Source organism: Silurus aristotelis (assembly GCF_946808225.1).
Source record: "Silurus aristotelis genome assembly, chromosome: 29".
NCBI lineage: Eukaryota > Metazoa > Chordata > Actinopteri > Siluriformes > Siluridae > Silurus > Silurus aristotelis.
Genome location: NC_139602.1, coordinates 10,193,052 through 10,204,262, shown reverse-complemented (window position 1 = coordinate 10,204,262; position 11,211 = coordinate 10,193,052). Strand labels below are relative to the sequence as shown.

The following is an 11,211-nucleotide window of genomic DNA, read 5'->3' as shown; positions in this document are numbered from 1 at the left end:
CTACATTTATATTCCCGGTTAATGACAAACCTGCAATTTTGTAAACTCCCAGTTGATTTCCATAAGTTTGCATTCTGGAAAATTCCTGGAAATTTGCAATCCTACCTGTATAATTAATAATTAAACCAAAAATATAAATAAATGAATAAATAAAAACAAGGGGGAAACAAACCAAAAAAAAAAAAAAAAAAACGGGTGATGTGTCCATTAGACGGATAAAATGAAAATGAAAAGGGCAATTAAGGTATAAGTTTAATAATCTTTAAAAGAATGCATATACAGTACAAAGGACAGACTTCATACAGAGCATTTGGTCTTACACTGAAACAAAAACGACAGGAATTCAGATAAACCTTAATCCACCTCTATTTACTTGAGTAAACACAGAGACTTCGAGAGGAAAAGGAAAAACGCTGAAATGGATTAAACCACTGATTTTTATTGCCCATTAAATTAGAGGTGGATCAATGTTTTGCTGGGATCCTGCCCAAAAATGACGAAAACAAAAAGTGGACCAAAAAAAAAAAAAAGGATTGAAGAGGGGGAGGGGAGGAGGAGGAGGGGGAGGGAACACATTTTGGTAAAAAACGAGTGGACTACAACGTCAGCTTACATTATTATTAAATGAAGAAATTGTTATGTAAAAGAAACCAGAGGTGCTTACCTCCATGCATTACAAGTTTTCAGAGTAAGAAGAAAAAAAAAAAAAAAAAAAAAAAAAAAGGCTTCAGTGGTCCCTGGCGATGCAGACGGACACGGCTCTTGTTCTGCTAACACTGTTAGAAGTTCCCTGCGTGAGAAAACCCGATTCTGTGCGACAAGACCTTTATTATAACCCGCTCTTATTTACATGCTCATTCTTTGAAACAGTCTACAACGTGGAGGTGGTGGTGGTGGAGGAGGAGGGGGGGGGGGGTGCTAATCTTTACCAAGCACTTCTGGTGACCTTCTTGTGTAAGAGTTACACAGGAGGATCCGCGACGCTACTAGCGTATACCTCTCGCGCTAGTGACCGTTCCCATTTCCAACCCGCAATTATCCGTTACGGCAACGAAAAACTTGGTTAAACATCAAAATCCACGTTTCACTGTGAAGTAAAGCGTTAAAAAAATTGTAAATCTAGATTAAACGTGTGGTACAATGATAGGGAGCTCAGAAACTGAGCCCTGTGTGTGTGTAGGTTTTTTTTTTATTATTATTATATTTTATTGCAGAGCAAAAAAAAAAAAATTAAGTCACTTCTTTTTTTTAGGCATTGCGTTTTTTTTTTTTTTTACGAGTATAAAGCTGTTGGCCAGCCTTAGCAGAGAAAATAAAAAGGAGGGGAGAAAGAAAGAAAGAAAGAAAGAAAAAGCGCGTTCATAGCAGCACGCATTTACGCTTCTTCTTGGGCTCGGGGGGTTCCAGGGCTGCCAAAATCGCCTCGTCAAATACATTCTTTAGGCCTTTCTGTGGACACAAAGCAGGGAAGACATGGAGACTCAATGCGGATCAACACTGACGCAAAAAAGAAAAGAAAAAAGGAATAAACCAGACAGTGCAATAACGCGAATGGAACATTGGATGTTGATGCAACGACAGGGGAAAAAAAAAAAAAAAAAAGATCAAAAGGAGTTTGACATGCTTGAGGGATTCTGGAAAAAAAACCACAAGCCGCCGCATTATCACAATCCTGTACTTTTAAAGTTATATATAAAGAGCGCTGGGACCTGGACATGCTCATAAGTCATTCTGTGATAAAAAACAAAGTGGACGTGATACAAACAGTGCTCAGAGACACAAGGGCTGGTCAGGAGGATGCAGAAGGGGGAAAAAAAAGGAGCTGAAATGAATGATATGTAAAGAAAAGGCAAAAATCAAATCAATGCAGATTCTCATGTAGGTCAGGACCAGTTTGGATGCACCAAGGAGACCTTTGGTTTGACAGATGTTTATTAGGATCAGAATCAGCATGAGCAAGGAACACGCAATTATGCATCAAATTCTTTAAATATGGCCAGAAGTATGTGCACCCCCGACCATCACAGGGGTTAAAAATAAATAAATAAAAGGTAGTCCTACAGTATATTATATATTAGTGCTTCTGTTTACAAGATCCCCATGAAGACATGGTGTATAAATGTTGGCATGAAGGAGCCTTGACTTCAAACCCTTTCGACACCTTTAGAATGAACTGAAATGTCCTTTATCCTGTATTAACACACTTCCTTTATGTGCACAATTGACGAGACGCACTCGAGATGCCGATTTTGCGCTGACCTTTATTAATCACACAAATCATTTCACAAGATATAGAAGGTAAATCCCAGGACGGGGCACCCGATTGCGAGGTGGAGCCTTAACGCCAGGTTCGCACAATAACTGCAGTATAAAGTAATACACTGAAATAAGGAAGATAGAGAGAGAGAAAAAGAAGAAAGAAAAAAAAAAAACCCAGACGAGCGCAATTTGTTCGAGCTGCTTGGTCAGTTTACTTCTTTGGCCCCGCCCACTCTCTTGGACAGGAGAAATGAAGAAATGAGAACTTTAGACAACGTGTGATTTGATCGGTGTTACAAGGTTTAAATGCAAGTAAGAAAAAAAAAATGAAAGCAAATTTACAATAATGGTAGTAAAAAGTAATATGTAATAATAGTAATAATTCTCCACAACCGGAGAAAACAAAACCTACATTAAATACAAGAGGTGACGTAAACAACAAAAGGAAGCATTCTTAAGATCAATGACTGCTAAACTAGGGAGCAACAAACATCTGGGTGAGAAAGTTAGGCGTAATAAAAGAGAAAGACAGAGAGAAAGAAAAAGAGAAATGACTAGAATATACAGCACTTCCGTTTTCGCTGCGTTTCAGGCGGTTCGAGAGCGGCTAGGATAGCTTCGTCAAATACATTCTTCAGACCTCTCTATAAAGACAGAGGAAGAAGGGAAAAGAATAAGCAGTAAGGTTAGAAGTTGCAGCACACAGATGTTAGAGGAAAGAAACACACAAACAAAAAAAAGAAGAAGAAGAACAATGATTTCTGTAAAAAAAAAAAAGGACAGGGCTTCTGCGGCGGCGAAACAGAAAGAGCTGAAAGTCTTCTCTGCCGAAGAGGAAGGAAACCCAAAAGAACCGCAGGAGCACTGAATGGAAATGACGTGGTGAGGGAACTTGTGTCAAAAGCTCTTGCATCATTGCCAGAGCAGCTCGTCAATTTGCAACTATTTGCTTTTGAAGCCTGTCTTAAATATAGTTTAAACTCATTTTCAGGCTGAAAGCAAAAAAAACTAAACTGGTGTTTAAAAGAATGGATCTTTAGTGTCTTTCCAAATCAGGAGCGATAAAAAAAAAAAACCTATAAGTCCAGCGTAATTTATGCATTACGCTAAAAAACAAAAATGCTCGAGACCGCATTAAAACGTCAGGGAAGGACAAACGAGTAAAACGAACAAATGACGAGAGCGTTGTTGCTAATACAAAGTATTTCATGTAGAATGTGATAAATAAGCACAAGCTAATCGTTCTATCTGTTCATCTTTATTTGATCTCGATACGATTTTTTGTTCAATCGTCAAAACCTTGGTGTCAATTCAGACACTATGAAAGTTCAGATTTCGGAACAATGTGGCTGCTACGTGCTCATCACTCTCAGTAGGGTGGACCTTGGGTTTCATGAGGTCCTGTTTGCTAAAGCTTTTTTGAAAAGTTTGGGCCATGATCAACAACAAGTGAGCTGTAAATTTGGTTTACTGCAATTCTATGATCCAGTTCTGGATTAATATTTGGGAAAAAAAAAATAATAATAATAATTAAATAAACGCTGCTCTCAACCAATCAGCATTCAGCAGGCATCCTGGGTTACAGATTTGTCCACTTCTGAATAAACGTCATATCGTTTACATACACAACGATTCGAAAGTGGAGAAAAAGCTTAGCGAGGAATCGACACTAAAAGTGAGGACACACACACGCCACAATGCAATGAAGCACCTGTGTCTCTGAGCCTCTGTACAAATTCTTTTGTTTGTTGACTGTGTTTTCGCGAAACTTACCTTGAAGCGGAAATCGTAACGGACGTCAGTGAACAATGTGCTATTTAAGTTTTAAGAATTAAAATCTAAACGACGCTACAATCCACACACATGACAAATAAGCAAAAATCTGACAACATGTACTTGGGGGACATTTGACACATTTTCGACAGAAATGAAAAACTCCACTATTATCAGAACATTAAAAAGTAACAAATCTGGAATTCCTACTATCGTTAGTCTTACCTGTGTGAGAGCGGAGCACTCCACGTATTTGACGGCTTTCAGGTCTCGGGCCAGCTTCTCAGCCGTCTCCGGAGTGATCGGCTTCTGTTTGTTCTTTGCGAGCTTCTCGATGGTGGACGGGTCGTCTCTCAGATCGATCTGCGTTCCCACAAGCAGGAAGGGGGTCTTTGGACAGTGGTGGGTGATCTCCGGTACCCACTGGGAATGAAACGGATGTTCGCGCGTTAGATAGAAGGTAAGACGAGAAGGTTGGAGAAGGATCGCGGACGAGCGCGAGACCAACCTTTTCTTTGACGTTTTCGAATGAAGACGGGGAAACGACGGAGAAACAGACTAAGAAAACATCTGTTTGGGGGTAACTCAGGGGTCGTAATCTATCGTAATCTTCCTGACCTGGTGGGGGGAGGAGAGATGAAACAGGGTTGAATCAAGAACACCACAGACTGCAGATAAGACGGTAAGCATGCAAAAGGAGGACCAACACAATATTAGGCAGGTGGTCATAATGTTATACGTGATAGGTGTAAGTATAAGATCAAAGACTTCATCATGGTGACACTGAAATCTCTAAACAGGCTTTTGTGCTAATAATATTTAACTGCTTTGAAAAATATGAAAGCAGGGGATTGCCTAGTCAGCAGTTTTGTACAGAGGCTTGGGCGAGTTAGGAACTAAACAGATTTTTTTTAATAAATAATTTACAAGCCAAAAAGTAGAAGCTGATGGGAATAAAATGTACTTAAACTTTTAAAATTGTAGGGAAAGTGTCGGCATTAATTAAATAATAGCACTGCATTAAAAATGTCATTATTAAATGATGAGTAGTTTCATTATTGCTTGTGATTTTTATTCTAAAAGATGCAGCACTGCTGTATTGCTTGCCGTTTACATCATGAGCAGTGTTGCGTATGGTTGAGTGCAGACTGATGCACTGAATCAGGATCCTGCCTATGAGTGTTTCGTCCCGGCGAATCCACAACCCGTTAAGAGACCACCAAACACTGAACGGGTGTGACACACACACACACACACACAGAGACAGGAAGTATGGAAGGAAGCGAGACAAATCAGCCAGCCATCAGCCCATGTATACATGTCCAGAAGATCCTGAAAGCTCGCTCTGCCTTCCATAAGTATGTCTGGAATGCACTGACGCACGCTTTTGTTGTTCCCACAAAGTCTTTCGGACAACGACGAGAGTGGAGCTGCTGATGGACCCCCTGGTGCGCCTCCTTATCCTGTATGAGAATCAGCGCCTGGACGTGCAGCGTTATTTATTTCGAAATCTACCGAATGAGCCGTACCTGCAGTGTCAAACAGTCCCAGGGTGTAGGGTTCTCCTCCGATCATAACCGTGACTGCATAGTTATCGAAGACCTGAAAACATCCACACGGGATAAACGTGTCATTAATCTGATCTAATCTCACACACAATATAAAATGCAATTAAAAAATCTAAATAAGCGAGAAGGAGCTGCTACTTACCGTTGGCACGTATTCAGAAGGGAATTTGTTGGTCGTGTAGGAGATTAATAGGCAGGTTTTACCAACGGCACCATCGCCGACCACGACGCACTTGATCGTCTGCATAACTGTGCTTTGATTTTTTGGTTTAACAGTCCAAGCTTCTCATTCAAGATCTGGGGAAAAAAAAATAAAAAAATGAAACAAATGTTTCAGATTTATGATTATTACAGTATCATACAGTGTCCAATACATGCGATATGAATGATGCGGGAGGCTACTGAAATGCTACAACTATAAACGGATATTTGGATGGGTGAAAAATGCAAAGAAAAGGAAAAAAAACACTATAGGCTTTATGTCATTTTAGGGTCCAATTAGAAAATGAATTAAAGAAGAGAAAATCTCTCATTACATTCAAGTTCCAGCACCAATATAAATTCACAACTCAATCACAAAATAGCAAAAAAGCATCCATATTTTACTTCGAATCTCCAGATACGTTTAATGTCTGGGGAGGAGCAGCAGTACATTTGCTACGATATGAAATACGGCAAGCAGTTATGGTCAAACTGTGGGTACGAACTCGAACACCTACATATGAAATGTAAAGCCCAGGTACTAAATCAACTCCTGTCCAAATCAGACTTTAAGATTAATCCAAGTCTCTTCTGACTTCAGAGTAATGTGTTGGTTAACATTTTTAATCATTTCCACCATCAAAACACCAGTTAAGCATTAAGAATCAACACCTGAAGGTGTGCTGAAGCTGTCCTGGTTGCTCAACACCATACTATCAGCTTTGCCTTCTGCTGATTATAACACAACAGCTCTAGTTTTACATTAATGTTGGATAAATCGCCTGTCATTAACATCATACCATCAAGACATGAGGAACCCCCAGAGGAACTCACAAAACACACAGCACGCAATTTATTTCTGAAACACTAGCCAAAGTTGTGTAACACCCCACCCCGGAATTGTGCTTTGCATGAAGCTCATCTGGGACGATATTATGACTAATGGGTCCAGATGTTATAATTAGGAACAGCAAAACCGCAGATGTTAAACGGGATTTGAATCGATGACAGTATATTAGACACAAGTACTGAATGATTTTAGAGCAACAAATAATACACGAAACTATATTCACACGAGCTAGCAACAAGTCGTGCTGTGGGTAAATCCAAGCGGTTTAAAAAATATATATAAAAAACATGTAATAATGCACTAATCAACATGAAAATTGTTTGATTTGTCTGTCAATGTAATCGTTTTTATTATCAAAGCAAACTAGAATCTACATATCCTGTAGAAAATATAAGTTGTGTGCATATATTCGCCGGTGTGTTCTGTATGGGCGGGGCCCGATTACGTCGCTACGTTACCCAGCGCTCAAATCTCCACACCATGCTGGGTGTTTTGACATCTCGCATGCTGTTCGTGGTCTGCGATATCGCATATTTCATTTGTTATGTGATGTCGGGTAAAATTAATATGGTGTCCAGAAAGCGACTCTCCAGACTGTGCCGAGTGTTTTGATATGTTGCACGTCCACGTTTCCGCAAACGAACTGTTCCAAAGATAACCTCGGCTATTTCCTTCCATGCATCAGTGCTCCCTGTAGCATATCAACACACTGGGGATGGTAAGAGTCATGTGATGCGTCGATTTAAAAATAGTGTGCATCAGATACAAGTTGGCATTTATATCGCAATGCATCGTTAATCATATTTGCATCGATAAAAAAAAGATTTATATATAAATAAGTAGATATTTTATATGCAAATGAATTTATCCCAGCTAAACTGTTACTCAAGCGCGTTCTCTCAGCACCACACTGGCTACATGAATATGGCGCATCACTACAATAGAGACTGAGGCGTGTCATGAGGGTGACGCAGGATTTAGATCAACATGGCAGAGGTAGAGCTGCATCTTTCTGGAAACATAAGAAAAGATCTGGTTTTATTTAATATATTTTTTTGGCACTACAAAGGCGTGTTTGTGAAGGGGTCATGCATATTTAATTGCATATTTTTCCCACTGCTTCATACTTCATTGGTGTTGAATCAAATCGAGATCGGAACACACTGCATCATAATAATGGTGAATCGTAGCTGCTTTATATGTATTGTAAAGAACTAATATCTGCCCAACTCAAAATCAGTTTTAAGACTTTAGAATTTATAAAAAAAAGGAAAAATGTTGGTAACCTTATTAACACATTTCCCTCAGTGGAACTAATGAACCTCTTGATGCAGGAATGTATTTGAATGTTGTGATAAAATATAAATAATCCCGGTCTGAGTTTTCCCCGAGCGCTTTAATGAAACCATATTGAATATACTCGTGAGATCATAATGGCTTAGCTCACCGACCTTCAGCTGAACGGATCAGACGAAATCTTCCGAATTGCTTTCCAAATCTATTCCTTTAGGAATTAAATTTTGCTTCATCACTACAGAACACGCAGCAGCCCACAGAATGTTCAACGCCTCCTACTCGGCGTGATTGTAGGTCACTGCAGCTTTAAGCTCTCTCGCATAACGTCATTCGTTCAGCTGCGACCGCGCACACGCTCGCAGAAACAACACGAGCATGGACCAGAGGCTGTAACAGGCACCGAGAGGCAGAGACGGCCCGGTGTGGGTGTATAAGGAGGACGCTTTAGGTGTCTGTTGGGTTTTCTTGTGTTTCACTAGTTACCCCTGAGACCGAGTGAGAGAGAATGAGAGTGAGAATGACAAAGAGAGCGGGAGAGCAGATGCAGAACCACAGATGGAGCAGGACGGGGAGGGACGCCTGTTTCCTTCCAGCAATCTGCGGAAGTCGGGCTTGACCTCGTCCCACTATTTTGGTGGAGTAGACCCAAGTGAGCTCTCTTTCTCTCTCCCCCTCACTCATGTGAGTATTGTTATCAGACGACCGCCTTGGCAGTGTGCAAACCAGGATGTGTGACGATCGCAATTCTAGAACCGTGCATCCTGGCTATTACGCATCTTACATATTATTACAGTCTCTTATTTTTAAAGACGTTAAACTGGAGTTTTAAAGAGAACACTTATAAGATGCTCATCACCCTGGAAAAAGACAGAAGATAACATGCCCTCTGATGAAATGATGGACAGAAACAAAAACAAGCATCTGTGGCAGAAAGTCACAAATGAAACAGAACAATTAACACGGGATACACAATTTACACAACAATACACACACAAGATTCACATGCTTCAGATGGACAGATTCACAAGACTCACTCCAAGAGTGACCTTTTCCTAAAATGGCCTTTTCTCTCTCTCTCTCTCTCTCTCTCTCTCTCTCTCTCTCTCTCTCTCTAAGACAGTTCTGCCAAATCCACAAGAGAGACCTTTTTTTTTTGGCTTAAACATTTAAAAACACAAGACTACAAGACGCCTTATACAAAGCCTTCTACCTACATCCTTTCTTCTTATCTTACTTATATACTGTGGTATCATTTCTATTTACACACAAGCTGCTTCAGTTATAAACCAATTTTTTCTGTATGAGACGTCACTGTTATACAGAATTAACGCATTGTTGCATCACACACACACACACACACACACACACACACACACACACACACACAATTTTATATATATAAATAAATTACCTCCTATTTACAATTAACTCTCAAATAGTTATAGCTAAGCGTCAACCTGCTGGTGAAATATTTCTCTGCTGCATCATCGGAACTCAGGGATTAATAAACAATTAGGGGTGTGAATATTTTTCAATAAATAGAAAGTCGAAGGTGAAAAACATCCTGACTTTGGTTTATTTATAGTTAAGTTGTGATCTGGATTTATTTTGTGGCAGATCAATAAGGATTATTAAACCAGAAACTGGATCTTTTTATATTCGTCTAACATTCTGATTATTTCTATCTGACAATGTCTATTATCTATCCATCTATCTAACTAGATAGCTATCGATCAATCTATCTATCGACCCGTCTGTCTGTCTGTCTGTCTGTCTGTCTGTCTGTCTGTCTATCTATCTATCTATCTGTCTGTGTCTGTCTATCTATCTATCTATCTATCTATCTATCTATCTATCTATCTATCTATCTATCTATCTATCTTTCCATCCGACAGTCTTTCTATCTGTTAAATACTCACCTTTTCTATAAATATACATTCTGTAGGTAAATAAAACATGAGTTTGGCTTATTTATCACATTCATTATGGTCCAGAATGTTTTTGTGGAAGATTAATTAGGATTACAATAAAAAAAAACTACATTAAATGTTTTAAAAATAATAATCCATCCAAATAAACGGTTTAAAGATTTCTATAAATACAAATAAGTTGAAATATATATATATATACACTTACTTAACACCACACTTAATAATATATGGGCAAGGTAACACAACAACAACAACAACAACAACAACAACAACAATATTGTCACAAGCAGTGCCCTGGTTTACATTCCTGATTCTGTGCATAACTATTTCATCAATTCTTAATCATTCTCTAGACATATTTGTAGGAACTTATGTTGCTTTCCTGTTGAAAAATTATTTGCAGGCTTTGAAACTAGAAGTTAAGATTTTCCTCTAATGAGAAATGAATCTGTATTAAGAATAACATGGAGGAAGAGGAGGAGGAAGAGGAGGAGGGTGATGGTGATTTGGAGGCTAACTTTGTTTCACTAGCTAGCTCACTAACCTAAAATCACCTTCACTTAAATGTTAACAGGTTGAAATAAATACACAATATAATCAGTTACGAGCTGATAATCAGCAGCTAATAACCCCGGTTTGGTGAAGCAGTGAGGCTAGTTCACTCAACTCACCCGGTAACGCTAAGTACAGATAGCTAGCTTTTTAGCATCGGACAGAAATGTCTCCTCACTTCTAATATAATGATGGAGGATAATATAATATCAGGTAATAATAAAAAAAATATTTACCATTTAAACCTCGCAAATACAAACAGTACCAACAAAACCAGCGCGTTAAACACACAACTATTTTCCTCTCACCGGTTACCAGAAAACTCGCTATAGCACGACTGCTAACTTTCAACGGATGTCATTTGTAAGGCTTTTGTTAAGACGAACGCGTCATTCGCACCTTCTTTATACCCGAAGCGATTTCTCGGAGATGTTCCAGCTCCAGCAGAGTCCAATTCCTCGCTCAGAGACACAGAGTGATAGAGATAGAGATGAGAGGGGGATGAGAGAAGACACAGCGCCGGGGTTCAGCTACACTCACCGGACTCCGCTCGCTCCGTCTCTCCTCGCCGGGCGTTGGCAGCTCGAGCACGGGGTTTCCCGTGGATAAGAGCAGGGGCACGAGCCCGTTAGCGGAACAGCACCATCAGAGTTACTGATACACACACACACACACACACACACACACACCACTTTTTACTGTAGTTTCACAACTAATGTGTGTGTACACGAAATACATTAAAAAATTAATTAAAATATCTGGACACCATGAATATAACTAA

General features: G+C 39.5%; 1 protein-coding gene across 4 annotated transcripts; it reads right to left on the bottom strand.

Moving 5' to 3' along the window:
* Positions 1-239: 239 nt before the first annotated feature.
* Positions 240-11,095, bottom strand: cdc42 (cell division cycle 42). Of its 4 annotated transcripts, none has more exons than XM_083535421.1 (6): positions 10,971-11,095; positions 5,743-5,897; positions 5,562-5,634; positions 4,541-4,650; positions 4,258-4,455; positions 240-1,449 (listed from the first exon to the last, which is right to left on the bottom strand). In XM_083535421.1, exons 2-6 carry the CDS (start codon positions 5,845-5,847, stop codon positions 1,360-1,362), a joined length of 576 nt encoding a protein of 191 aa, XP_083391547.1. In that variant the 5' UTR covers positions 5,848-5,897; positions 10,971-11,095; the 3' UTR covers positions 240-1,359. The 4 variants fall into 4 exon arrangements, with proteins under 4 accessions (XP_083391547.1, XP_083391548.1, XP_083391546.1 ...); XM_083535422.1 differs by having other exon boundaries at positions 240-2,903; positions 10,830-11,017; XM_083535420.1 differs by having other exon boundaries at positions 10,830-11,016.
* Positions 11,096-11,211: the final 116 nt, after the last annotated feature.

Excerpts from the sequence above, each read along its gene's own strand:
- cdc42 (XM_083535421.1), bottom strand. The coding sequence starts at position 5,847 with ATGCAGACGATCAAGTGCGTCGTGGTCGGCGATGGTGCCGTTGGTAAA. Across the intron at positions 5,635-5,742 it reads CTTCTGAATACGTGCCAACG|GTCTTCGATAACTATGCAGT; the intron begins GTAAGTAGCAGC and ends GGATGTTTTCAG. Across the intron at positions 1,450-4,257 it reads AGTGCTCCGCTCTCACACAG|AAAGGCCTAAAGAATGTATT; the intron begins GTAAGACTAACG and ends TTGTGTCCACAG.